The sequence below is a fragment of the Hemiscyllium ocellatum genome, chromosome 43 (assembly GCF_020745735.1).
Source record: "Hemiscyllium ocellatum isolate sHemOce1 chromosome 43, sHemOce1.pat.X.cur, whole genome shotgun sequence".
NCBI classification, from domain to species: Eukaryota; Metazoa; Chordata; class Chondrichthyes; order Orectolobiformes; family Hemiscylliidae; genus Hemiscyllium; species Hemiscyllium ocellatum.
In genome coordinates, this window is record NC_083443.1 from 27,409,536 (window position 1) to 27,436,790 (window position 27,255).

General features: G+C 43.5%; 1 protein-coding gene across 3 annotated transcripts in view; it reads right to left on the bottom strand.

The window, feature by feature from the left end:
* Positions 1-27,255, bottom strand: part of zswim8 (zinc finger, SWIM-type containing 8) — a 183,809-nt gene that overhangs the window by 131,720 nt on the left and 24,834 nt on the right. For all 3 annotated transcript variants that reach the window (XM_060854349.1, XM_060854348.1, XM_060854351.1), the window contains exon 3: positions 10,337-10,490. In XM_060854349.1, the coding sequence (XP_060710332.1) occupies positions 10,337-10,490 (154 nt within the window). The remainder of the gene's footprint in view (positions 1-10,336; positions 10,491-27,255) is intronic.

Genomic DNA, 27,255 nt, shown 5'->3' on the forward strand with positions numbered 1-27,255 from the left:
TCATTGGAATACAGGGAGAATAGCCATTTGGAAACAAAACTGGCTCAAAGGTAGAAGACAGAGGGTGGTGGTGGAGGGTTGTTTTTCAGACTGGAGGCCTGTGACTAGTGGAGTGCCACAAGGATCGGTGCTTGGTCCTCTACTTTTTGTCATTTACATAAATTATTTGGATGTGAGCATAAGAGGTATGGTTAGTAAGTTTGCAGATGACACCAAAATTGGAGGTGTATGGACAGAGAAGAGGGTTATCTCAGATTACAACAGGGTCTTGACCAGATGGGCCAATGGGCTGAGAAATGGCAGATGGTAGTTAATGGTTGTGGAGTATAAGACCGTAAGAAAAGAAATAAAAGAAAGATCTTTTATTGCCTCTACAGCGTATGTATGTTTTGTTTTGTAAGAATCACTTTCAGTGAGGAAATGGCATTGTGATTGTATAACTGGGCTGGTAATCCAGAGGCCTAGATCAATGCTCTGGTCCCTTGGGTTCACAGCAGCAACTGGTGGAATTTAAATTCAATTAATAAAATCTGGAACTGTAAGCTGGACTCAATGATAGTGACCATGATGACCATTCTCTAATGTTGTGAAAGCCCTTTTGATTCACTAATGTCCTCCAAGGAAGGAAATCTTACCTGGTCTGGCCTACACATGACTCCAGACCCACAGTAACATGGTTAACTCTTACACTGCCCCAGAAGTGGCCAATCGCATTACTCTATTCAATTAGGGAAGGGTTCACCAGTGATGCCTACCTCTCACAAAAGAATTTGAAACTGATTTGGTTTATGGGAGGTTGGTGTTTACTGTCATTTGGACCGATGATGCAGAACTCCCCTCTCTTAATTACTTCCTCGAGAAAGGGAGAGAAACTGAGGGGGAATCCCATTACGTTTGTTTTATCTTTTGTGGTATTCCCCACAGTTACTCAAGTTCCACGTTCCTTCACACTGGGGAGGGCAATCCTTGCTTCATAAGCATGAGAGAGTGCAGAACAGATTTACAATGATGTTGTAAATCATCACTTTCCTCATTCCTGATGAAGGGCTTGTGCCTGAAATGTCGAATTTCCTGTTCCTTGGATGCTGCCTGACCTGCTGCGCTTTAACCAGCAACACATTTTCAGCTCTGATCTCCAGCATCTGCAGACCTCACTTTTTACTCTTTACAAGGATGTTGCCAGGGTTGGAGGGTTTGAGCTATAGGGAGAGGCTGAATAGGCTGGGGCTGTTTTAGATTAGATTTAATTTTAGATTAGCTTCCCTACAGTGTGGAAACAGGCCCTTCGGCCCAACAAGTCCACACCGACCCTCTGAACAGTAACTCACCCAGACCCATTTCCCTCTGACTAATGCACCTAACACTATGGGCAATTTAGAATGGCCAATTCACCTGATCTGCACATCTTTGGACTGTGGGAGAAAACCAGAGCACCCAGAGAAAACCCACGCAGTTTTCCCTGGAGTGTCAGAGACTGAGGTGTGGCCTTATGGAGGTTTATGAAATCACGACGGGCATGGATGGGGTAAATAGACAAGGTATTTTTCCCAGGATAGGGGAGTTTAAAACTAGAGGGCATAGGTTTGAAGTGAGAGGGACAAGATTTAAAAAAGGGATCTGATGGGCAACTTCTTCACGCAGAGGGCAGTGTGTGCATTGAATGAGCTGTCAGAGGAAGTGCAGGAGGTGGGTACAATAATAACATTAAAAACGCATCTGGAGGATCCATGAATTGGAAGGGTTTAGAGGTATATGGGCCATGTGCTGGCAAATGGGACTAGATTAATTTAGGATATCTGGTCGGCATGGGTGAGTTGAACCGAAGGGTCAGTTTCCATGCTGTGCAGCTCATGAACATATCAATATGATAAAGGAGCCTCATTCTCTGTCGAAATGCACATAGGTAGCAGTGTCACATGGTCCAAATTAAAATTGGGCCAAAGTAAATTGATAATAGTTTCAGTAAGACAGTTCAAACTTCAGTGGAGCCTCTGCAGTGTTGGCAACCTTGTTTGTTTAGATATTCAGTGTGAAAATGAGACAGTAAACTGTACTTAGTCCCAGTGTTCAGCGTTGTCTAGTGATATGGACCCTGAAATACCACCCGCAGTCAGTGACCTGTAAACAGTTTGTCATCCTGATGACTAAGTTGCTAGAATCAATACTGAGGAATAGAATTAACTGTTACTTGGAAAGGCAAAGATTAATCTGGAATAGTCAGTATGGTTTTGTTAGTGGTAGATAATCTCTTACTAATTTAGTTGGACATTTTGAGGAAGTAACAAGGATTGGAGGGTAGTGCAGTGGATGTGGTCTATATGGATTTCAGCAAGATGTTTGACAAGGTCCCACACAGTGGACGGTTAAGAAAGTATCGAAACTCATGTGATACAAGTTCAATCCAAAACTGTTCAGTGACAGGAAGCGAAGGGCAATGCTTGAAAAATACATTTGTGAATGGAAAGTGATTTCTACTGGTGTAGCACACAGGACTTAGTTTTCAATCCCCTGCTGTTTGTGACATATATTAGACACAAATTTGGTTGGGGGGGGGGGGTGGGCACATTTGAGAAATTTGCAGAAGACATAAATAAATGATTGCTTAAAAATTTGCTAAAAAGGTCAAAGTTTCTCATCTTACACTCATTAGGATTAGGATGCAAGAAACAGCCTTGAGAAAAAGGGATACATCATTTTGTACAGAATAAGAGGAGGATGGCAATTGGTTGGACCATCATTGCCATGGAGATGCAGCAAGAACAGTTAACTGTCAATCTTAATTCTCAAAACAAGCGAGGTAGATTCCGATTGGGCAGTGTGTCGGCATGGAGCTGCAGCAGCTACTCCTGTCCCCCATGTCCTTTTGTTTTAAGATGATGCAATGTATGTTCAAATTGCCTTTGCCTACATAAGGCAGTGCGCCCTTTTTTATATCTGTAGATTCCAGCACAGGCACGTAGGTCACATCGTAAGCCTGACTAAAGATCTTAAAATTGGTTTTTGGCATAACCTGTACATCCTTGGACACTATGGGGCAATTTAGCCTGGCCAATCTCCCTAACCTGCACATCTCAGAACAAGCCCGATCTCTGCAGAACACCCTAGTCTCAACTTGGAGCTGCCTTTGAAAGGACAGACAGACGGACTTGCATTTATATAGAATCAAAGAATCCCCACAGTATGGAAGCAGGCCAATTGGCCCATCAAATCATTATTGACCCACTGAAGAGCGACCCACTCAGACCCACCCACCCCCCACCGTTACCCTGTAACCCCTGCATATCCCATGGACAACCCACCTAGCCTACACATCCCTGGACACTATGGACAATTTAGCATTGCCAATCCACCTAACCTGCACACCTTTGGACTGTGGGAGGAAACCGGAGCACCCGGAGGAAATCCACACAGGCACGGAGAAGGCGTAAGCTCCACATAGCCAGACAGTCACTTGAGGCTGGAATTGAACCCAGATCTCTGGCGTTGTGAGGCAGCGGTGCTGACCACTGAGCCAGCATGTCGCCACAGAGCATATTTGGGAAGCCCAGTGCCAGAACAAATATTCGGAGAGTTACACTACTGCAAACACAAGGTACATGTTCAAGCCTAGCACCTTTTCTCATTGACCAGGCGTCCACAGTTCCCTAAAGCTGTTTCCATGGTAATGCCTCAACCAGATCCAACATTCCAAATAATCAGCATCTATGACGTAAACTGTTGTTATCCTTTGAAACTTGGTATTCTTGTGTTTGCCCTGAAGAGATGAAGAATTTCAACAACATCTTGATAATTAAGTTCTGCTTTGCCAAGTGATACTCTGGTACAAACCAAGCTCTGTGTGATATACTCAGAGGTGACTTGAGTATTCACCAGTGCCAACTGTAGCTCCAGTACACAAGGAATCAACTGACCTCCTCAGCAGGGTGCACCGGCTAATTTATAGCCAACTTCAATGAAAACACCTTCTCGTAGACCCAATGAAGCTCCAACCGCAGAGTAAAGAATTAATCAAAGTCTTTGGTCACCATATACTCAAAACCCAAGACTATGTTTGGCCCAGGTGGGAACGTGTGAAACGCATTAAGAGCAGAAGTACGTCATTCATGCCGTCAAGCCTGTTTAATCATTCAGGATGATGATGGCTGATTGGTTCATGTTCTGCACCCAAAGCATGCTGGGTCTGGTTTTCTAGCCCACCACCTATCTAGGGATATCGACACCGTGAGAGACAGAACAACGCGGCGAGAGGTCAAACTTAGGTAGATGTTGGAAATCAAGAGACAAGAGTAAAGGCAGAAAATGTACTGATTTTGAAAGGTGAAGTGGCGGGAAGGGATGGAGAGAACAAACCTAAGAACAAATAAAAACAAAACTTCCTGGACAAGCTCAGCACATCTGGCAGCATCTGTGGAGAGAAATCAACATTAATCATAGAATCCCAACAGTGTGGAAACAGGCCATTTGGCCCAACATGTCCACACTGACCCTCCGAAGAGTAACCAACCCAGGACCATTCCCCTACCCTGTTATTCTACATTTACCCCTGGCTAATGCATCTAACCTACACATCCCAAACACTATTGGCAATTTAGCATGGCCAATCCACTTAATGTTTTCGATCCAATGACCCTTCCTTTTTGACTCCGATTTCTCTCCACAGATGCGGCCAGACCTGCTGAGCTTTTCCAGCAATTCCTGCCTTTGTTTCTGATTTACAGCATTCGCAATTCTTTCGGTTTTCATTTAGTAATAACAGCAGTCCAGGTTATTTGTTTCAAAAGGTAATGAAAACACAAAACTAAAGGCTCTCAAATCTGAATATGCATAGCTTTCATGACTAGGTAAATAAATCGCGTGCACACAGTGAAGTAAATGATTATGATCAGCTGGTAAAAAGTCACAGCCTCTGTCCTTGTGTCAGATGCTTTGGGCTCCTTACAAGTGTGGCTGTAATATTTTTTTTAAAAATCTAAATTATCAGCTTTTTTTTTTATATTTGGCACTCAGGTTTTAAATACACACTTTGAGCCAAGCCCCATAGGGAGTGTTACAGGTTCCTGTTAAACTGAAGATAAGTGACTGAATAGAAATTCAAAGGCGTAGTGCCAACCTGAACTGGCAGATAAATTGAGACCAGCACTGTCAGCTCACATTTCGCTCTCTAATGCTTTGAATTAAGTGGCTTGGAGTCAAGAGTGGACTGTCTGTACAAATGCAGCCTGATAACAATACAGAATCCCGATAGACACGCTGCAGAATGCAGAGTCTATAGCCAATTTCATCTCAGAACTGTAAACAGACTGACTCCGAGGGGCTTTCTCTCTTCAATCTTGTTGCTTGACAATTCAGCTCCCGAACCAGGGACCCAAATCAGACCTATCTGTATATTCCAAGGAAATAATCCCATTATGCAACCAGCTTTTTAAATGTCATTTCTAGCCAATTAGAAAATACAATAGCTACGGCTAGAAATAATCTGCAGCACATATTCACCCCGACACTGCTAAAACACGCAGTAAGTCATCTGTTTGATAATACAGAACTTGAGCGCTGCTAAAACAAAACATTTTCTGAAAGATTTTTGTCTTGCACTCATCAGGACAATTCACAAGAAATAAAAAAAAAACTTTGACTGGTTGGCAAGTAAACTTCAAGTAGTAGAAACATTGCCTTGAGAATGCAGCAGTGAATAATGATTGACAGTTAACCACTGGGTTTCTTTTAAGATTTCGTATGAGGCAGGTTATCAGCGTCACTCTTTGCAACTCAGAATTATCCAGCTCGTGTTATCAAGTTGCAAAACCATATCTAATGGGAGATAGTGTGCTGGAGGTTTTGCAAGCATGGGCTGAGTCAGGACTTTGACTGTTGTGAGAACTGAAGGGAAATGCTGTTTGATACAATCTGCCATCCTTGGGGAGAAACAGTCGACATACCCTGACATCACACTGGCACTGAAATTAATTTAGCGCATTACTCACAGAATGGGTGTATGGCCTTTTTGTCTTGACTGCAGCATCCATTTAGTGCTCTGGTGAGTGTACAATGAGAAACAAAATGTACTCTTTTGGATTACGGAAGGATGATTTTCCCAACAGTCGGGTAAAGTGGAACAAGGCACCATAAAGACAAGGTAGTCACTAATAAACCCAACAAGAAATTCAGGAGAAATTTCTTTACCTAGAATGTGGATCTTACTACCACAGCAGGGTGTTGCGAATCAGCTTGGAATCACTCCAGGATAGAACATAAGACCTAGGAGCAGGAGTAGGCCATCTGGCTCTTCGAGCCCGCTCCGCCATTCAATAAGATCATGGCTGATCTTTTTGTGGACTCAGCTCCACTTACCCACGCTCTCTCGTATCCCTTAATTCCTTTATTGTTCAAAAAAAAATCTACCTTAGCTTTAATTTCTGAAGTAGTGACAACTGCTTCACTGGGCAGGGAATTCCAGAGATCCTAGGTGAAGAAGCTCCTTCTCAATTCAATCCTAAATCTGCTCCCCCTAATTTTGAAGCTATGCCCTCTTGTCCTAGTTTCCTCTTCCAGTCCTCTCTACTTCCATTTTATTGATTCCCCTCATAATATTCTATGTTTCTATAAGTTTCCCCCATATCTTCTGAATTCCAATGAATATAATCCCAGTCTACTCAGTCTCTCCTCATAAGCCAACCCCCTCCACACCAGAATCAACCACCTCTGCACCCCCTCCAGTGTTGGTACATCCTTTCTCAAATAAGGAGACCAAACTTGTACACAGTACTCCAGGAGCGGCTTCACCAGCACCTTGTACAGCTGCAACGTAAAACTTCTCTGCTTTTAAACTCAATCCCTTTAGCAATGAATGACATAATCCCATTTACCTTCCTAATTACCTGTTGTACCTGCAGGCCAACCTTCTGCTGTTCATGCACAAGGACACCCAGGTCCCTCTGCATAGCAACATGCTGCAACTATTTACCATTCAAGTATTAATCCTTTTTTGCTGTTTATCCTACCAAAATGGGTGAGTTCACAGTCATTAACACTGTATTCCATCTGCTAGACCTTCATCGACTCACTCAAAGCATCGGCGTTCCTCTGCAATATTTCACAGCCCTTTGCACACTTTGCTCTGCCACTCATCCCAAGTGTCACCTACAAACTTTGACACCGTACATCTGCCCCCAAGCTCCAAATCATCGATGTAAATTGTAAATAATTGCGGTCCCAACACTGATCCCAGAGGCACACCACTAGTCACTGAATTGCCAGCCAGAGTAGCACTCATTTATCCCCACTCTTTACTTCCTATTAGTCAACCAATCCTGTGTCCACACGAATACTTTACCCATAATGCCTTGCATCTTTGTCTTATGCAGCACCTTTTGGAAATCTAGGCACACCACATCTACTGGGTTCCCATTGTCCACCTTGCTTGTAATGTCTTCACAGAATTCCAAAAGATTTGTTAAGCGTGACCTGCCTTTTGTGAAACTATGCTTGTATACCCAATGGGACAATTTCTTTCAAGATGCCATGCTATTTCTTCCTTGATAATGGACTCAAGCACATTGCACATTACAGAGGTTAAGCTAACTGGTCTATAATTCCCCATCTTTTGTCTGCCTCCCTTTTTAAACAGTGATGTCACATTTGCTATTTTCCAATCTGCTGGGACCGCCCCAGAGTCCAGCGAATCTTGGAAAGTTACCACCAATGCACCTGCTATTTTTCCCATCATCCTTTTTGTACCCTGGGATGCAGTCCATCAGGGCCAGGAGACTTATCTATCCTTAGCTCCATTCGCTTACTCAACACTAACTTTTCCTGATAATGATAGTTTCCAGGTCCTCACCTACGTTTGTCTCTTTGTCAATTACTGGCATGTTATTAGTATCCTCCACTGGGAAGACAGATACAAAATACCTGTTCAATGCCTCGGCCATTTCCTCATATCCCACAACTAAATGCCCCTTCTCATTCTCTAAAGGACCAACGTTTACTTTAGCCACTCTTTTTAGTTTTATATATTTATCGAAATTTTTGCTTTTTGCCTTTGCATTCTGTGCTCGTTCTCTTTTTCTCATGTTTCTTATAGTTCCTTTTGTGGCTTTCTGTTTTCCCAATCTTCTGGTTTCCTGCTGTTTTTTGCCACTTTGTCTGCTTTCTCTTTCAATGTGATAGCCTCCCTTATTTCCTTAAACACCCATGGCAGATTACCCCTTTTCTTACGGTCCTTCTTTGTCACTGCAATATACTTTTGCTGAGCACTTTGAAAATTTGCTTTGAAAGGCCATTCAGCCCATCATGTTCATGTCAACTGTCTGCAAGAGTAATGTTCCACCCAACCACCAACCCATCCTTTTCCTATACACCTGCAAGTTCTCTCTCTTTAAGTGCTTATCCCCAATTTCGTTGACAAAGATTGAATCTGGCACCCCACCATTTCACAGAATCCCTATAGTGTGGAAACAGGCCATTTGACCCAACAAGTCCACCCCAACCCTCCAAAGAGCAACCCACCCTGACTTATTCCCCCTATCCTACACTTACCCCTGACTAATGCACCTAACCTAATCATCCCTGAACACTGTGGGCAATTTAGCACGGCCAATTCACCTAACCTGCACATCTTTGGACTATGGGAGGAAACCCACACAGACACAGGGAGAATGTTCAAACTCCACACAGGCAGTCGCCCAAGGCTGGAATAAAATCCAGGTCCCTGGCGCTGAGAGGTAGCAGTGCTAACCACGGAGCTACTGCTAAGGCAGTGACATTTAAGACCCTCACCACCTCAAAGACATTTCTCCTGTTGCCTTGGATTCATTTGACATGGATCTAGTTTTCAACCCTGCCACTAATGGGAACACTTCCTCTCTTTTTTTTTTAGGTCATCCAGAATCCTCCTCAAATCAAAACTCCTTTTGGCTTTCAGCTTGTCTGATCTATCCAAATAACTGAAGTGCAAATAAGGGTCTACCTGAACTAAAATGTCTGCACTGGTTCAAGGACGTAATCCATCTTGGCCTTCCCAAGGGTAGCATGAGGGAGGTGGATGGGGGGGGTGTATTATAGTGGCCCAGCCAACGACACCCACATCCCAGGAGAATTTTTTTTTAACTAAACTCTGGTCCCCACATGACCGTACAATTCTTCATACACAATAGTAATAACTCGCCTTTATATAGCACCTGTAAATCAATAAGCATCATCAACAAGGTACATCAGCAAATCTTAAGACAGATGACTAAGAGCTTGACCAAAGTAGTAGGTTTGAATTATGGAAAGATTACTTTTTTAAACAGAAAATTAATTCACAAGATGTGAGCATCACTGGCCACAGTAGCATTTATTGCCCAATCCTAATTGCCCAGAGGGCAGTTCAATGTCAACCACATTGCTGTGGTTTGGGAGTCACATGGGTAAGGTCAGACCGGGTAAGGAATGCACTTTCTTTCCCTAAGGGACATGAGTGATCCCAGTGGGATTTTCTTTCTCTGAAAATCAGCAATGGTTTCATGGTCATCATTCGACACTTAGTTCCAGATTTTTATTGAATTCACATTGTCATGGCAGGATTCAAACCCAAACATTGCCGGGATCTCTCAATCAATACCATTAGGCCATGGCCTCCCCTTAAAAGGTTCTAGGTTTTTATCTTAAACCTTGTAGATTTAATCAACAATCTGTCCTACATTTCCCACATAGGCGTGACGGTCAAAAATGCACAACAATGTCTCTTCTTCCTCAGGTGACTAGGAAATTTGGCATGTCCATAAGGAACCTCACCACATTCCATAGGTATACCATTGAGAGCATACTGTCCAGGTCCATAACAGGCTGATAGGGTAACTGCTCTACCCAGGACCGAAGTAAACTACAGAAGGTGGTGCGCACAGTCCAGACCATTATGGAAGCCAACCTCCCAAACAAAGACTCCATTTACACAGCCCGCTGCCATGGAAAGGATGTAAACATCATCAAAGACCCATCACACCCCAGTAATGATCTCCTACAATCTCTTCCGTCAGGAAGATGATACAGAAGCCTGAACACAATCACCAACAGGTTCAGGAACAGCTTCTTCCTGGCTGACAGTGGACTGATGAATGGACTCTCTAGTCTCAAATAATGTCGACCTTGATGATGCTGATCTTACCCAGCGCACGCCCTTTGCAATGTAACCTGTATGTTTTATGATCTGTACATACTTGCTCATCATGCGCTGCTTGTACTGCTCGTAAACAAAGCATTTCACTGTACTTCGGTACACTTGACAATAAATCAATCAATTATTGCCACTAACGGGGAACCTGCTTTGAGAGAGAGTGTGCTTTCCCGGTTTTCTTACCGGATATCTTCCTCATTTTCGGGGAAGCTCCAGAAGGCGATGCGAAGCTGCAATTGCTCGGGCACTGGTGGGTAAACCTTTTCCACAACTTCGAAGGGAATGTGAAGTGCTACCTGCTTGGCCGACAGCTCTACCAAAGGGGTGACCTGACCATCTGCAAAAGAGAGAGGGCGAGATTACAAACAAACTGCATTCTGGTTGCTGTAATAAAGAGAAAAACAATTCCTCACTGGCCTCTTCACAGGAACATCAAACAAAATTTGACACCAAGCACCATTGGGATGTTAACGGGTTGATTTGTTATGCTGACATGTAAGGAAGTGGATGGCCCAGGTGGGGGGTGTTTTTCTGTCTTGCAGGCAGGATGGGACGATCATACTCTGCAAAAGGCTGAAGAGTGAGGAATAACCTAATTTCATATTGTTTCTGGGTGGCACGTGACTATGGGGAGTGGCAGGGGCTTGGGTCTTGTGTGCATGGCTGACTATGATGTAAAACCCTGTATAAAGGGAGGACGGTTCCCTTGTTCGGACAGCTTTGCTTGACACGCTTCACAACCATTGCAAAGAGTATTAAGTGATCCTCCAAAAGCTTGTACTTGCTTAATAAATTTTGGCTATTCACAGAAGTTGGCGTATTGCAGCTGCAGCAAGTGTGTAAGAATGGCAAGAAAGAGAACCTAACACCATAAGGAGATGTTAAAATAGGTAAACAAAACATTGGTCATTGTTATGGACCAGATCAAACCCCTTCAAAATATATTAAGAAGGTAGCCTAGACCCTAACATTTTTTTTATTTGAAAGGTAGATGTTAGGTGTTGCGTTCCAGATGCAATTTGATTCATCAAACCACGTATCTTCAAGCAAAACACAATTTATTTGTATACTACAGTCAAAATACAATGAAAGAAAACAATAAAGAAAATACTTGGCTTAGTTGTAACTCTATTGAAGTGCTAAACAAAATAACAGATACTGTAACTGTAACTATTAACTGTTCCAATATCAAGTTAAAAATCACACAACACAACATTTTATTTAATTTTGTCTATCCCAGTCCAACACTGGCACCTCCACATCATGTTCCAATACAGTAACATCCCATAAACATAACATAGGAGCAAATTACAGCAGATGCTGGAATCTGTATTGAAAACAAAAATTGCTGGAGATCACAGTGGGTCAGGCAGCATCCAAGGAGAGTGAGCAAGCTAACATTTCAAGTCGAGATGACTCTTCATCAGAGCAGAAGTGAATTATGAAGAGGAAGCATTTACACGCCCTTGGCAAAAGGCAAGTTCAAAGAACAGTCAGTCAGTCTCTCATGGAACTCTAGCAGCCCGGGAGTAAAAAAACATCAAGAGAAAATTTGAAGAGTGTAGCAGGGAGTGATGTACTGCAGCAACAACTGCTGCTGCAAAACTAAGAAACTAAAAAGGCTGGTTTTAAGAGAGCTTAACCACACCCATTCAGGCTGCTTCTATTGTTCCAAAAGCCTCAAGGCCTCACAAGCTGTTAACAGTAGTGGACCTGCAAAGACTGCTCAATACCTTTGCCTTAAAAACCTCCCTTCAAATAAAAAAGGATAAAATACACTGCTTAAACCATAGTGTTGCCAGAGTCAAAAATAACAGCATTCTCAAAGATGGAGGAAAGGGTGTCAGGGAAGGGACAAGAAAAGGGAGGGAATTCAAGAGCGTAAAGGGTTTCAGTGGCAGGGCAACAGCAGTGATTGAAGTTTATCAAATCATGAGGGGCATGGATAGGGAAAATGGAACCAGGTCTTTTCCCTGGGGTGGGGAGAGTCCAGAACTAGAGGGCATAGGTTTAGGGGGAGTGGAGAAAGATTTAAAAGGGACCTAAAGGGCAACTTTTTCACACAGTGAAAAAAACAGATAGTGTGCTTGGAATGAGCTGCCATAGAAAGTGGTGGAGGCTGGTACAATTGCAACATTTGAAAGGCATCTGGATGGGTATATGAATAGGAAGGGTTTAGAGGGATATGGGCCAAATGCTGGCATGTGAGACTAGAATTGGTTAGGATATTTGGTCGGCATGGACAAATTGGACATAAGGGTCCATTTCCGTGCTGTACATCTCTAGGACTTCTATGTGCAATAGGTCAGAATAAAATCTGGTTTCTGTCAGGTCTTTTTCAGTTTTCTATTTTCAAGGTACGGTTGAAACTTGTTTATTTGAATGAACTACTTAAGACAAACTCTCAAAATATCGAAGTGATCTTAATTACTATGATTTCATTGGTCTAAACTAAAGGGAACCCATTCTGAAGTAGTACATGAACACTAATGACACGCTGCTGTTAGCTAGTCTCAGAAGGTCAGTGTGACTGAGTCCGGAAGGTTGAAATGTTGGCAATAAACCCATCCAAACACATCTATTAAAGAGCATTCATTGAGGTGCTAAGCCATGCTGGCTTATGTGACATTAATTATTACAATAACATTAATTTTTTTTCATTCACATGATACAAGTGTTGCTGGTTGGGTGAGCATTTACTGCTTATCCTTAATTGCCCAGAGGGTGGTAAAACAGTCAGTCAATCACATTGCTGCAGGTCTGGAATCCCATGCAGGCCAGACCAGATACGGATGGTCGATCTCCCTCTGAGAGGAAGATAGGAGCATAGGAGTTCTGTGGCCTAACTCTATATACCTGCCTTTGCACCATATCCCTTATTAGCTTTGCTCAAAAAAAAATGTTTCTCAGATTTAAAATTCACAACTGATCTGGCGTCCAATGCCATTTGTGGAAAAGAATTCCAAACATCCACGTGTGTGTGTGTGTGTGTGTGTGTGTGTGTGTGTGTGTGTGTGTGTGTGTGTGTGTGAATGCTTCCTAACATCTCTCCCGAATGGTCCACCCTAATCCTCAGCCTCTGACCCCTAGTTCTAGAGATCCGAAAGGACATTAGTGAACTAGATGGGTTTTTACAACAATCAATGAATGCTACATGGTCACCGTTAGATTAGCTTTTTAATCCGGATCTTGTTTTTAAAACCATTGAATATAAAATTTCACCACCTGTCATGGTGAGATTTCAATCTACATCCCCAGAATGCTGGTTATTAGTCCGGTGATACCATACCTACGTCACCACCACTCTATCACAAATAACTCCTGTAAAAGTCAAATTGTTTTTAGACGTTTTTTCGAACAGGTTAAATTTATTGGGCCGACTATTAAATGGATATGACTTTTGAAGGATTCAAAGGCATGCCACAGTCCATGCAGAAGCCCATCTCGTGGCCAGTTGTTCTCACCAATACAGTTTTTCCTCCTTTTCGGTTCACGGTTTGATTCTCCAGCATGTCAAAAGGAATCGGCATTCAGCCCACGTTTCCACTTCATATTAACTGTAATATTTTATCTTCTACTGCCGGAGAACTAAGTTATGCCTTTTCACCATCCAGCACTTCCCTTAGTATCTGAAATTCCATCCTTCTTTGATTCGTTTCGTGCACGGATTCGGATGGCTTCACAACTAACACATTTTCCATTTTGACAAGCACCCACTCAGCAACCTTTTCCTTTGGTTGTGACCTCTTGCTAGGTTTACCCCTCTCTGTTGGCACACTTTGGCTCTGGCACTGTCCGAAATGGCTCGACATCTTCCTCCAGTCTCTCGTAAGTTTCTCCAAAACGCAAAATTCACTTTCTGCTATTTGTCTTCTCTGCAACTTTAATAACATCCAGTTTAAACGCTGTTGAATATGTTTTGGGTTTTTTTCTGGACGGCATTTTTACACAACGTGATGAGGAAATTTCAAAACTTCAACTAGGTATGTGACTGTATTCCATGAGTGCTACAAGGGAACTGAGCCACACACACAAAGGGAGGTTGTCACCTGACTCTGACCTGATGAGTCTTCAACTTTCACACCAAATTGGTGTGAATTGTATACCAACACATACAATAGCACAAAAAATCATTCATTTCCTCATCATAACTTTTTGTGTACAGGCTAATAACCTTGACTCACAAACTATGTTACCTGTGAAGAACTAGGGTTGACTTTTACATGAGATATACGGAAAATTCCAGATTTTCTGGCCAAACGTAGGGGAGTCAACTTTTACACAAGATTCACTTTTACTCGAGTATATACGGTAATAGCTCTACATGAAACAAATCTGAATAATTAAATTTTGTAACACAGTGAAATCATTTTTACATCACAAATCACAAACTAAACAAAGTGGGCCAAGTTGAGTCAGTTACAAGTAAATACAATCCCGGACCACTGAGGAAACACGAACTCACATTGACATTGGTCTTTAACTCTTTGGGACGGTTCAGTTAGATCAGCCCATCTATGCATCAGCCTTGGTGGTAATTTCATTAAAATTACCATGCGTGACGTTTCATTTAAACAGAAGCATTACTGGCCAGCCCTTTGCTGAAGTAGCTGAGGAGTTAAGTATTTCAACCAAAGCCATACAGGTGCAGTGCTCAGAGCTCCAGTGATTGCTGGTGAAAAGGTTCTCTGCTCCTGATCAATATTCTCCAGCTCAATCTGGAGCCCACCCAGTTTGAAGTCAGTGTCCCCTTGAATACCCTAAAGCCATTTACAGAACGTTTAGTCCCTTTGGGTTTGGCTCAGGGAACTGTGCAGTCCTCAAAAGCAGTTCAAACTCGTCAAATACATCCTGCAACAATCTGAAGTACATGCTGGACATGGTCATGAACTGGAGTCAAATGCTTGAATTGATTGGGCATCAAGTTTTAAATTCTAGTTTGGTGTGTGACAGTTTACAAAGATGTTGCTGTAGCAAGATGCGATGTTGACACCCATGCTGTAATCAGGAGCTGTGAATGGTGATGATAAAGGATCCAACCTCCTTTCCACCACTCAACTGATTAGGAGTTTCTCCCACTCTTGCTGATGGTGTATACGGGGAGGATTTAAAAGCTGATACTAAGCTGATTGAATTAAAAATAGAGACACTCAAGGGACACGGGTGTCACCGGCTGGGCCAGTAATTATTGCCTGTCCCTGGTTGCCCTTTGAGAAGATGATAGCGAGCTATCTTCTTGAATTGCTACCCTCCACGTGCTGTGGTTAGACCCATAATGCCCTTAGGGATGGCATTCCAGGATTGTGACCCAACAACCCTGAAGGAACTGCGATTTATTTCCAAGTCAGGTGGTGAGTGGCTTGAAGGGGGTGGTGCTCATGTATCTGTTACCCTTGTCCTTCCAGATGGAAGGGGTTGTGGATTTACGAACGTGCTGAGGACCTTTGGGGGGATTTCTGCAATGTGCCTTGGAGATATTCAAGATTTTAATTCAATTTGAGGCAGTTGAACTACACATACACCTTCCTAGACCCATCAAGTCCTGGAGTGAGACCCAATACTGGAGCTTCAGAGTCCAAGGTGTGGACAATACGCATTGCACTACAAAGCCACCCTGAATTCAGGAACAAAGTTTCTAATTATTTATCAACTGATTCAAGAATTTATTTTTTCCAAATCAGTGCCTCCTCACTCTTACTGTGAAGAACACCACTTCTGCATTACTCCTAACTTGTTGTTTTATTAATCCTAATCTGTGTTCTTCGTCTGACTCTTTGCTTTAGTACTTGAAGTTCACCTTTCACTTACTATTAACTATTTTAGACACCACAGTCAAAAGGAGTGGTGCTGGAAAAGCACAGCCGATCAGGCAGCATCCGAGGAGCAGGAGAGTCGATGTTTCAAGCATAAGCTCTTCATCCTTTAGACACCAATGTAAGATGGCAGGTTTCTCTTCAGAATTTAATCCTGATCATTTGGGGCAAATCAGTATCATGGCTGCTTTGTACACTGCCTTCAGCTCCTCAATGTCTCCCTCCTGTGCAGGAACATCAGAATATTACATGGCCATTCAGTCTCAAACATGTACCGGCCCTTCAATTGTTTCTTGGGTGTTCTAATTCCATCTCCTCACCTTTGTTGCACAGCCCATAATACCCTTACCTCACAATAACAAACACCATTCTATGCCTATCACAGCTTTCCAAATTGCCTTTAGTTTTACAAATGCATGGACATGTATTATATAAAAGTGAAACAGTAGTGAGTTGCAAGCTGAAAGCAGGTAGCCAGAGTTAATTAACACTGATACAAGATTATTGAATAATTGTTTACATTGCGACAACATAAGATTTATATCAGTCAGCTTCAGAAAGCTTTGCCTACAATAACTTGCGTTTAGATAGCACCTGAAAAGGGGAGTTGAATGTCACAAGGGGTCTTACGGCAAACACCATCAGGCACAATTTGACATCAAAGGCCAGAATTTCAGGGTGTAGCACTCTTGATGTTCTTTGAATGCCTGTTCAGGGAGAGGTCACTATACATCTCTGGAGCAGGTGGAACTTGAACCCAAGCCTCCTATCTCAGAGGTAGAGACACTACCACAGTGCCACAAGAGCCCTACTGGAGTCGCACTCTTTACGGAGTCATACCACATAATTATGTCTAACTCTAGGAACCTCAGTAGATAAATAACATTACATTTGGTAAGTGAGGCAGTGTTGCAACATCCTAGTTGATAACACGAGACCCATCTGCCCTCCCAAGGCATCCCATTGCACTTTTTGAAGAGAAGCAAGGGGTTGGTCTCCCTCAACCACCCAGAAACATAAGTCAATGAGTCTTTTATGACGAGACTAGTCATAAATAGACTAGACCTAACTGACTTGCAGGACCTTGGGACACACAAAAACTGGTCTTCACATTTTGTCTTTATAACAATAAACTGAAATTACACAAAAAAGACATTTAATTAGCCATGGAAGAGCTTTAAGACATCCTATTTTATAGCATTTCAAGTTCATTTGTCCAAACATACAAAAACAATACAATAACTAACAGAATTGAACTCAAGAATACCAGATCACTAATATCCAATTTGATCTCATTCTTAAGAACTCATTCGAATATAAGTTCAGGGGTTTTGCTATACCAAACATCAGGTATATTTGGTAATCTCTAACTGGAAACACAAATTGGGGTATCACTGAAAATAGGTCAGAATTAGCAGATGCCCTGTCCATCGCGCTCACACTTTTGCCTCACCTCTACCACACTGAAATGTTCAATTACAAAGCAACAACCTAGCTGTAATGTTCTTGTGTGGTGATACATTCACTGCCCTGAGCGTTGAGAATGGGAATTAGAACTTCAAAGCTAGTTCCTCAAGACTGGCCAAGTCTGGGAAATCCACTCAAAGGGGATGGACATCCGCAACAAATAGGTTGTGGCTTTTATTTGAAAACGAAGTGAGCAATTGGCAGCCCTGATGAGTAGCAATTGGCAGAGTTCCTGTAGAATCATCCAAATGTGAACTCAGAAGAGAGCATTTGTCTGGCTACTCATCAGCCTCCGAGCAGCTGAGGATGTTCACCTTGGCCTGGAGTAACAAGATGGGGGGGGCCAAAGTGAGGCCGATCCTATCCCACAGTGCATCAAATCGCTGGGTCACAGATTTCCTTCCTGGATAATTAGTCATAGAGAGGTACAGCATGGAAACAGGCCCTTCGGTCCAACTCGTCCAAGCTGACCAAATATCCTCACCTAACCTAGTCCCAATTTGCCAGCATTTGGCTCATATCCCTCTAAACCCTTTCTATTCAAATCTACACCATCCAGATGCCTTTTACTGTAGTTATTGTAGCAGCCTCCATCACTTAATTCCACAACACCGAGTGGTTTCAGTTTCACTGTTGTAGGAACAGGCAGACTGAGGCTTGGGCTGTTAGTGACTGGTACAAAGAAGCAACCATCTAGGTCACCCCAATTGCCCCTCAGGTCCCTTTTAAATCTTTCTCCTTTCACCTTAAAATTCCACCTTCTAGTTTTGAACTCCTCAACCTCCCCCACCTCCCCACTCCCTGCGCTCCCAGCCCCGCCCCAAACCAAGGTAGAAAACCTTTGCAACCCTCATCATTTTATAAACCCCTATAAGGTCACTCCTTAACTCCCTATGCATCATTGATACAGATCCCAGCTTATTCAGACTCCCCTTATAACTCGAACCTCCAACCCCAGTAACGTACTTGTAACCCTTTCCAATTTAATAATATTCTTCCTATAGCAGGGTGACCAGGACTCTACACAGTCCTCCAAAAGTGGCCTCATCAAGGAATCTGTAGAATTCTCTACCAAAGAAGGCTGTGGAGATCAAGTCACTGAACATATTTGAGAAAGAATTTTAAAGATATCAAGATGGATGGAGAGAAAGTAGGTATTTGGAATTGAGACAGATGATTAGATGATCATATTGAACAATGAAGTAGACTCTCTGGAGCCGAACTCCTGTCCCTTGTCTCAGTGTTTCTATATTACACAAGGTTCCTTATGAGCACCTTCCAAACCCCATCACCATCGCCATCTAGTAGAACAAGGGCAGCAGATATACAGGAGCACCATTGCCTAAAAGTTTCCCTCTAAGCCACTCACCATCCTGACTGGGAACTGCATCGTCATCCCTTCAGTGTCACTGGGTCAAAATTCTGGAACTCCCTCCCAAACAGCATTGTTGGGCTACCCATACCAAAGAGAAGACGAACAAGGCAGCTTCCCTATCACCATCTCAAAAACGTGAGGTGCTGGAAAAGCACAGCAGGTCAGGCAGTGTCCGAGAAACATCAGAGTCGACGTTTTGGGCATACAGCTTCCATCAGGAATGCTGTGGGGGAGGCGGGGGTGGAGGGGAGCTGAGAGATAAATGTGGGGGTGAGACTGGAGTGAAAAGGTAGCTGGGATGGCGATAGGTGGAGGTAGGCTGGAGGCGATTGTGATAGGTCAGTGGATAGGGTAGAGCGGATAGATGGGAAGGTGAGACAGGTCAAGAGGGCGGTGCCAAGTTGGAGGGTTGGATCTGGGATGAGATGGGGGCGGATGGGAGATTTGGAAACTGGTGAAGTCAATAAATGCTGGCTCAGCCAGAGATGCCTAGGCTCCGTGGATGATAGAAAAGGGAATACCCCTCTGTTAAGTTTAGCAATATAGTGCTGGTGATCCTTTACATCCACTTAGGAATTGCAGATGGAACCAATAGTGCCTTGACACTGGCATTGGAGCGGGTGCCAAAATTATGAACTGGGATGGGACTTCATGCCATCAACTTTGTGGCACAGCTGTACTGTCTCACAGCTGGTACAGGAGATTGTATATTGCTGCAACTGCAAAACAATTAAACTGGTCAAAGCCAGGAAAGGACAGGAGCCAGTATAAATCTCTCCCCTTAAAAGCAGAAGTCTGATCTGCTAACGAACCAACCCCTATGCTATTTGAGCTAATTGTTTTTAAGATCAGATACACATTCATACACACACACACACACAGTAGTGAATGCAAAACACTGCTCTGTATAACAAAGGAAGCATTAATACAGCATTCAGAAGAAGATATCCCAACACGTGCTGTTCTATAATAAGCTCAGCTAGAGTTGGGTAATTACCACCCAAACTACTTTCTCCCATTCAGGTGTGTGTAAATAGAACTGAACAAGTAGTACCATAGAGTCATAGAGATGTACAACATGGAAACAGACCTTTCGGTCCAGATTAGATTAGATTCCCGCCAGTGTGGAATCAGGCCCTTCGGCCCAACAAATCCACACCAACCCTCTGAAGAGTAACCCACCCAGACCCATTTCCCTCTGACTAATGCACCTAACACTATGGGCAATTTAGCCAATTCATCTGACCTGCACATCTTTGGACTGTGGGAGGAAACCAGAGCACCCAGTGGAAACCCACGCAGACACGGGGAGAATGTACAAGTTCCACACAGACTGTCGCCCAAGGTTGGAATTGAACCTGGGTCCCTGGCGCTGTGAGGCAGCAGTGCTAACCACTGAGCCACTGTGCCGCCCCACCCACAGTCCAACTCGTCTATACTGACCAGATATCCTAATCTAATCCAGTCCCATTTACCAGCACTTGGCGCATATCTCTCTAAACCCTTCCTATTCGTATACCCGTCCAGGTGTCTTTTAAATGTTGCAATTGTACCAGCCTCCATCACTTCCTCTGGCAGTTCATTCCATACACGCACTACCCTCTGTGTGAAAAGGTTGCCCTTTAAGGTCTCTTTTATATCTTTCCCCTCTCACCCTAAACCTATGCCCTTGAGCTCTGGACTCCCCCACCCAAGGGAAGCTACCTTGTCTATTTACCCTATCTATTCCCCTCGAGATTTTATAAACCTCTATGAGGTCACCCCTCAGCCCCCAGGGTAAACAGCCCCAGTCTATTCAACCTCTCCCTGTAGCTCAAATCCTCCAACCCTGGCAACATCCACGTAAATCATTTCTGAACCTTTCAAGTACAATGAACAGGAATTTTATTTTCCTTAAATACATTTTCATACTTTGTATGACCCGTGGTTTTCAACCATTTTTTGATTAAGAAACCCTGTAATATATTTTTAAAATTCTGATAATCCCCAACTCCCCTTCCCTCACACCCCAGTGGAGGGGCCAGTTTAATAATAATATCACTGGATAGTAATTCAGACCAATGTTCTAGGATGTGTTCAAATCCCGCAATTCAAAAAGCACACTGAATTTTTCTTTAAATTTCAATTAATGGAATTAAGCCAATCTAATGGTGAATGATCATAAAAACTCACCCTGGTGCCCTGTAGGCAAGGGAATCTGCCATCTGTACCTGGTCTGGCCTACATGTGACTCCAGCCCCACAGCAATGCAGGTGACTGGGTGAGAGGATAAAGATTTAAAAAGGAACCTGAGGGGCAATCCTTTTGCACAGAGGGTGGTTCAAGTTTTTTTAAAATTCATTCACAAGACAAGGGGGTCATTGACCAGGCCAGCATTTATTGCCCATTGCTGTGTGGAACAAACTACCAGATGCAGGTATAGGTACAATATTTAAAAGCCATTTGGACCGGGACATGAATAGGAAATGGGCCAAACTCAGGCAAATGGAACTAGTTTAATTTGGGAAATGTGGTCAGCATGGACATGTTGGACTGAAGGGTCTGTATCCATCCTGTATGGCTCTAAACTGTCCTCTGAAATGGTCAAACATGCCACTTACTTCAAGGTCAGTTAAGGATGACCATTTGCACACACGTACGCGCGCGCGCACACACACACACCTCCCAATGCAAGAAACAAGGTACCACATTAAAAGCTGGCCACTGTGATCAATCTACATATGTACAGTTGCACTCAAGTAAAGCTTTAGATCCACTTCTGAAAAGTTGCATACCACAAACCGCCTTTCTTGTATCTCAAAAAGCATATGTGAAAAGCTGATGGGCTTTCATGTTAATGAATCAGCACAAATGTGTGGTCAGACCGATACAAATAAAGTGAAACAGAAACTAAGATCAAAATAAATAATGCAGTAAATTAGCATGCCAATATTTTTTTAATTATGGGCTTTCAATAACTCTTGTAAACTTTGGTACAATTTTCATTGGAGATGAATACTGTCTGAAACCCTGTAAGGAATGCTTATACAACCACTGGGTTCAGAGGATGATGGCTGAAAATCCATATTGTAGACACAGTGGGTTGTCAGTCACATCACCAGAGACCTTGCCCCATTGTCTGCTATGTTGATACACTCAGAATGGTCCACCAGTGAAATACCTACTGCATGAACACTGTGCAACCACATTGTGCATACAGGTTATTCTCCAATAATAATTTCGTAAAATGGTGTAAAATTGTGTAAGACATTGGTTCAGCTGCATTTAGAATACTGTGTACAGTTCTGGTCACTACCTCACCAAAAGGATGTGGACACTTTGGAGAGGGTGCAGAGAAGGTTTACGAGGATGTTGCCTGGAATGGAAGATGCGAGCTATGAAGAGAGGTTGAGTAGGTTAGGTTTGTTTTCATTAGAAAAAAGGAGATTGAGGGGGGACTTGATTGAGGTTTACAAAATTGTGAAGGGTATAGACAGGTTAGATAAAGATAAGCTTTTTTCCCCAGGGTGAAAGGATTCAATAACAAGAAGTCACACTACCAAGGTGAGAGGTGAAATGTTTAAAGGGGATACACACAGCAAATACTTCACACAGAGGGTGGTGGGTCTCTGGAACGCGTTGCCAGCAGAGGTGGCAGAGGCAGGCACGGTAGATTCATTTAAGATGTGTCTGGACAGATGCATGAGTAGGTGGGGAGCAGAGGGTTACAGATGCTTAGGGATTGGACGACAGGTTTAGACAGTGGATTTGGACCAGCTCAGGCTTGAAGGGCCGAAGGGCCTGTTCCTTTGTTCCTTGTCAACACGTTTTGGCCATAACACAATTGGTGAATCGGAGAATCTTTTTTTTAAAAAATGCAAACTTTTAAAAGCATGTGTTGGCTATAATGTGATTACATTGCCAACAATTTAAGCGCATTTGTATAGCGTGGTGTCACGTAAATAATTGCAACATTTAAAAGGCATCTGGATGGGTATATGAATAGGAAGGGTTTGGAGGGATATGGGCCGGGTGCTGGCAGGTGGGACTGGATTGGGTTGGGATATCTGGGTTGGCATGGATGAGTTGGACCGAAGGGTCTGTTTCTGTGCTGTACATCTCTATGACTCTATAATAGCAGAACCACCTGTACTCCCAAGGTTGCCCCTGTCCTCGGTCATGATTTCAAGTCCACTCCCAGAAAGCTGAACTCTCAGTGTATCACTGAACATAAGAGCTAGGAGCAGGAGTGGGTCATTCAATAAGAGCACGGCTGAAGTTTTTGTGGCCTCAGCTTCACTTACCCACCCAATTAACATAACCTCAATTCCCTGAAATTTTTAAGGATCTATCTTTGCCTTAAAAACATGCAATGAGGTAACCTCGACTGTTTTAACTGGACAGAGAATTCCACAGAATCACAACCCATTAGGTGAAGAGATTCCTCCTCAACTCAGCCCCAAATCCGCCCCCCCATTATTTTGAGGTTATGTCCTCTGTTTCTAGTTCATTGAAGGAGCACACGTTGTCAGAGGTGCTCCCTTTCAGATTAGATTAGATTCCCTTAAGTATGGAAATAGGCCCGACGGCCCAACAAGTCCAACCAACCCTCCAAAGAGTAACCCACCCAAACCCATTCCCCTATCCTATATTTACTCCTGACTACTGCACCTAACACTATAGGCAATTTAGCACGGCCAATTCACCTAACCTGCACATCATTTTGGACTGTGGGAGGGAACCAGAGCACCCGGAGGAAACTCACGCAGACACGGTGAGAATGTGCAAACTCCAGTCGTCCGAGTTGGGAATCGAACCCGGGTCCCCGACGCTGAGAGGCAACAGTGCTAACCACTGAGCCACCGTGCCACCCCGATGGCACAGGTGAATGCAGCTTGCCCTTTCAGGTGAATATATCTCATGGCACTGCAGGCAATGTTGCATGGCACTGCAACATTTAACACCGATACCCAGTTAGTAATTTCAGCGTGGCCTAACTGCTTGCAACTCAGCTGCCAATGTTTCATGATTTACCGTCTCATCTCAAACATATGAAGAGGACAATTACTTCATACAGATTACAAGCATAAAACCGAGCCGGAGGTCTCTTGTGGCACAACGGCAGTGTCCCTACCTCTGAGCCAGGAGGCCTGGTTTCAAGTCCCACCTCCTCCAGAAGAAAATATCTAAAATCAGCCCTGAGTTGGTGGCACACAGTGGGGTAGTGTCCCAACCTCTAGGTCAGGGTTCAACACTCACCTGTCCTGATATCTTTCACATCATGCCTGAACAAGTTAATGAAATGTACTTTTATGAAAAATATCAACCCCACCCCCACCCCGTTGTGTAAGTAATTGAGCTATCCAGGCTTCTGCCAGGGATATGTAAAGCTTCTGTAGCATAGAAACATTGGCCTGTACTCAATGGAGCAGATGAGATTCTCAGGATGGATAAATGCGGAAAGGGTATTTCCTCCAGTGGGGTATTCTAGGACATAATCTTAGAGGAAGCTGTTGCACATTTAAGACATTGATGAGGAGGAATCTCTTCCCTCTGACAGTAGTGAGTGTGTGGAATTCTCCACTGCAGAGAGCTCTCCAGGCTGGGTGATTAGGTGTTTTTTAAGGACCAGGTAAAAGTGAGGACTGCAGATGCTGGAAATCAGAGTCTAGGTTAGAGTGGTACTGGAAAAGCACAGCAGGTCAGGCAGCATCCGAGGAGCAGGAAAAGAAAAATCGACATTTCTGGCAAAAGTCCTTCATCAGGACTGAAGGCAGGGTGCCTTCAGGGTGGAGAAATAAAAGGGGGATGGGTGTGGGGAGAAGGTAGCAAAGAGTACAATGGTGGGGTGGGGGTGGGGATGAAGGTGATAGGTCAGACAGGAGGGTGAAGCGGATAGGCGAGATGGAAGATTGGCAGTTTTTAAGGACCAGACGAATTTTTTAACCACTAAGGGAACAGAGGGTTATGTGGAAAAAAAGGCAGAAACATGGAGTAGAGGGCAATCTTGGTGAATGGCAGACAGACTCGACAGGATGAATGGCCTGCTCACGCTCCTACATCTAACGACGCAGAACATAAGGAGGAAAAGACCATTCGGCCCATCATTCCTGCGCTGCCATTCGATAGGAGCATGGCTGATAATTCATTTGAACGCAATACGGGCAGTTCTGGTCAATAATGCGATTGGATAAGCTGTGGTCGATGTTTGTACAATACAAACTTTCTACTGAATGAGTATAGTGATCTTTTACAGTGGGATTCTCAATAGCAGCTTTCCGTAACATGGTTTTCTAGAGCACAGGGCTGTAGAGGAACACAACCATCACGTTATAGGAGACCAATCTGTGCTCCTGCTCTCTCCCCAGCCCCTCAACAGTTTTAGCGTTTAAAACCCTATTTCTCTCTCCAACATATTCAGTGACTGGGCCTCAGAGCCTTGTACAATACAGAGTTCCAAAGATTCATCAATCTCAGTGAAATCATCATTCATAATTATAAATTATATATTGCAGTTACACATTACACAAGTAATGGATTGAAATTGTGACAAAATTTATGCTCACGTCCTTAACAATAAATCAGTAAGATTTCTGTAAGCAGAGTCAAAGACCTGAATTTATTGCCTGTCTATAACTGCCTTCAAGAGGGTGAAGAGCAGAATTCAGAATTCAACTGCCCTTTATAAACGGCAATTAAGAATTATTAGAATTAGCTTTATCGTCACACGTACTCACTGAAACGTTCATCAGTTGCCACCTACAGCACCATTTTAGGTACAAAGGTACCTCGGTACAGCTTCTTCAGATACAAGATCTTAAAGAATAGAGAAATTAAAAAGTCCAGCAGAGGTTCAGAACAATAGGTTTTCCAACCCAGACCACATTGGCACCTCACCTCCATTCACACTGACCCTTGACCCCAGACTGCGCCAGGCTTCATCGTGAGGTTCATGAGGCTGGTAGACCATGATGAGGCCATTCCAAGGCAACAGACCTGAACGTGGCACCAGAAGGCTGCCACACTGGGCTGAGAGGACACCACGCTTGGACAGGGAGTCACATATAAACTAGACCAGGTAAGGGTGTCAGACTTCCCTTTCAGGGCATTAGCAGTCCAGGTGAATTCTTACAATAACCTAGTGGCCGCAAGGTCACCATTATTGATAGTGGCTTTATTTACAATTTAGATTCAGTTCATTAAATCTAAATTCAGCTCAGTTTAAAAACAGCTGCCATGGTGTCAAATATGTACATGTCACTGGATTATTAGCCTGGGAACAGAAGCACTGTACCACCATGCTGTCCGAGTTAGTTTCAGAGAATCTAAACATTAGACATCAAAAAACACCAGAGAAAAGTCCCCCATGCCTACAGATAGATAACTACAATCGCACTGACTAACTGCTCTCAGAGAAACAATTACTCCAGGGTCTTATTCTGCAGCATTTAAGGTTCAACGTTTCCAAAGTAAAGACAGTTTTATTCTTCAAGATATTACTGGGTTTGATTGGACATAATCATGAAACCATGAAAATGACAGGATCAACCAGTATGAGACGGCAATAGTAAAGTTTACATTTGACATCGACATTCGCATTGGTTTCGTTTTAGTAAAAATATGGAAGATTGCTTAGTTCAGTGACCAAACACCCCACCAGAAAGGGTATGGAGTGTTATAGAATCATTCCCATTGAGTCCACACTGGCCCTCCAAAAAGCATCCCACCCAGACCCATCCCTCTACCCTATCCCTGTAACCCCAAATTTCCCAAGGCGCATCCACCCATCCTGCACATCCCTGTACATTATAGGCAATTTCAAAAGCAAGATCATTCCAATTTAAGAGTTTGTAAAATTAGTTTTTTTAAATATTCATTTTGTGCGATGTGGGTATCCCAGGCTAGGCCCACCATTTGTTGCCCGTCCCTAGTCGCCCCTAGAGAAGGTGGGACTGAGCTGCCTTCTTGAACTGCTGCAGTCCACCTGCTGTGGGTTGACCCACAATGCCCTTTGGGAGGGAATTCCAGGACTTTGACCCAGTGACCATGCAAGAACAGCGATATATTTCCAAGTCAGCATAGGGAGTGGCTTGGAGGGGAACTTGCAGGGGGTGGTGTTCTTATGTATCTGCTGCTCTTGTCCTTCTAGATTAAAGTGGTCATGGAAGGTACTGTCTGAGGATCTTGTGAATTTCTGCTAAGTGTTGGTAAGAGAGGGAGTGGATGCAGTGCCAATCAACCGGGCTGCTTTATCCAGGATGGTGTCAAGCTTCCATAGTGTTGCTGGATCTGCATTCATCCAGGCAAGTGGGGAGTATTCCATCAACTCCTGACTTGTAGGTGGTGGACAAACTTTGGGGAGTCAGGAGGTGAGTTACTTCCACAGTATTCCTAGCCTCTGACCTGCTCTTCCAGCCACAGCATTTATGTGGTGAGTCCAGTTGAGTTCCTGATCAATGATAACCCCC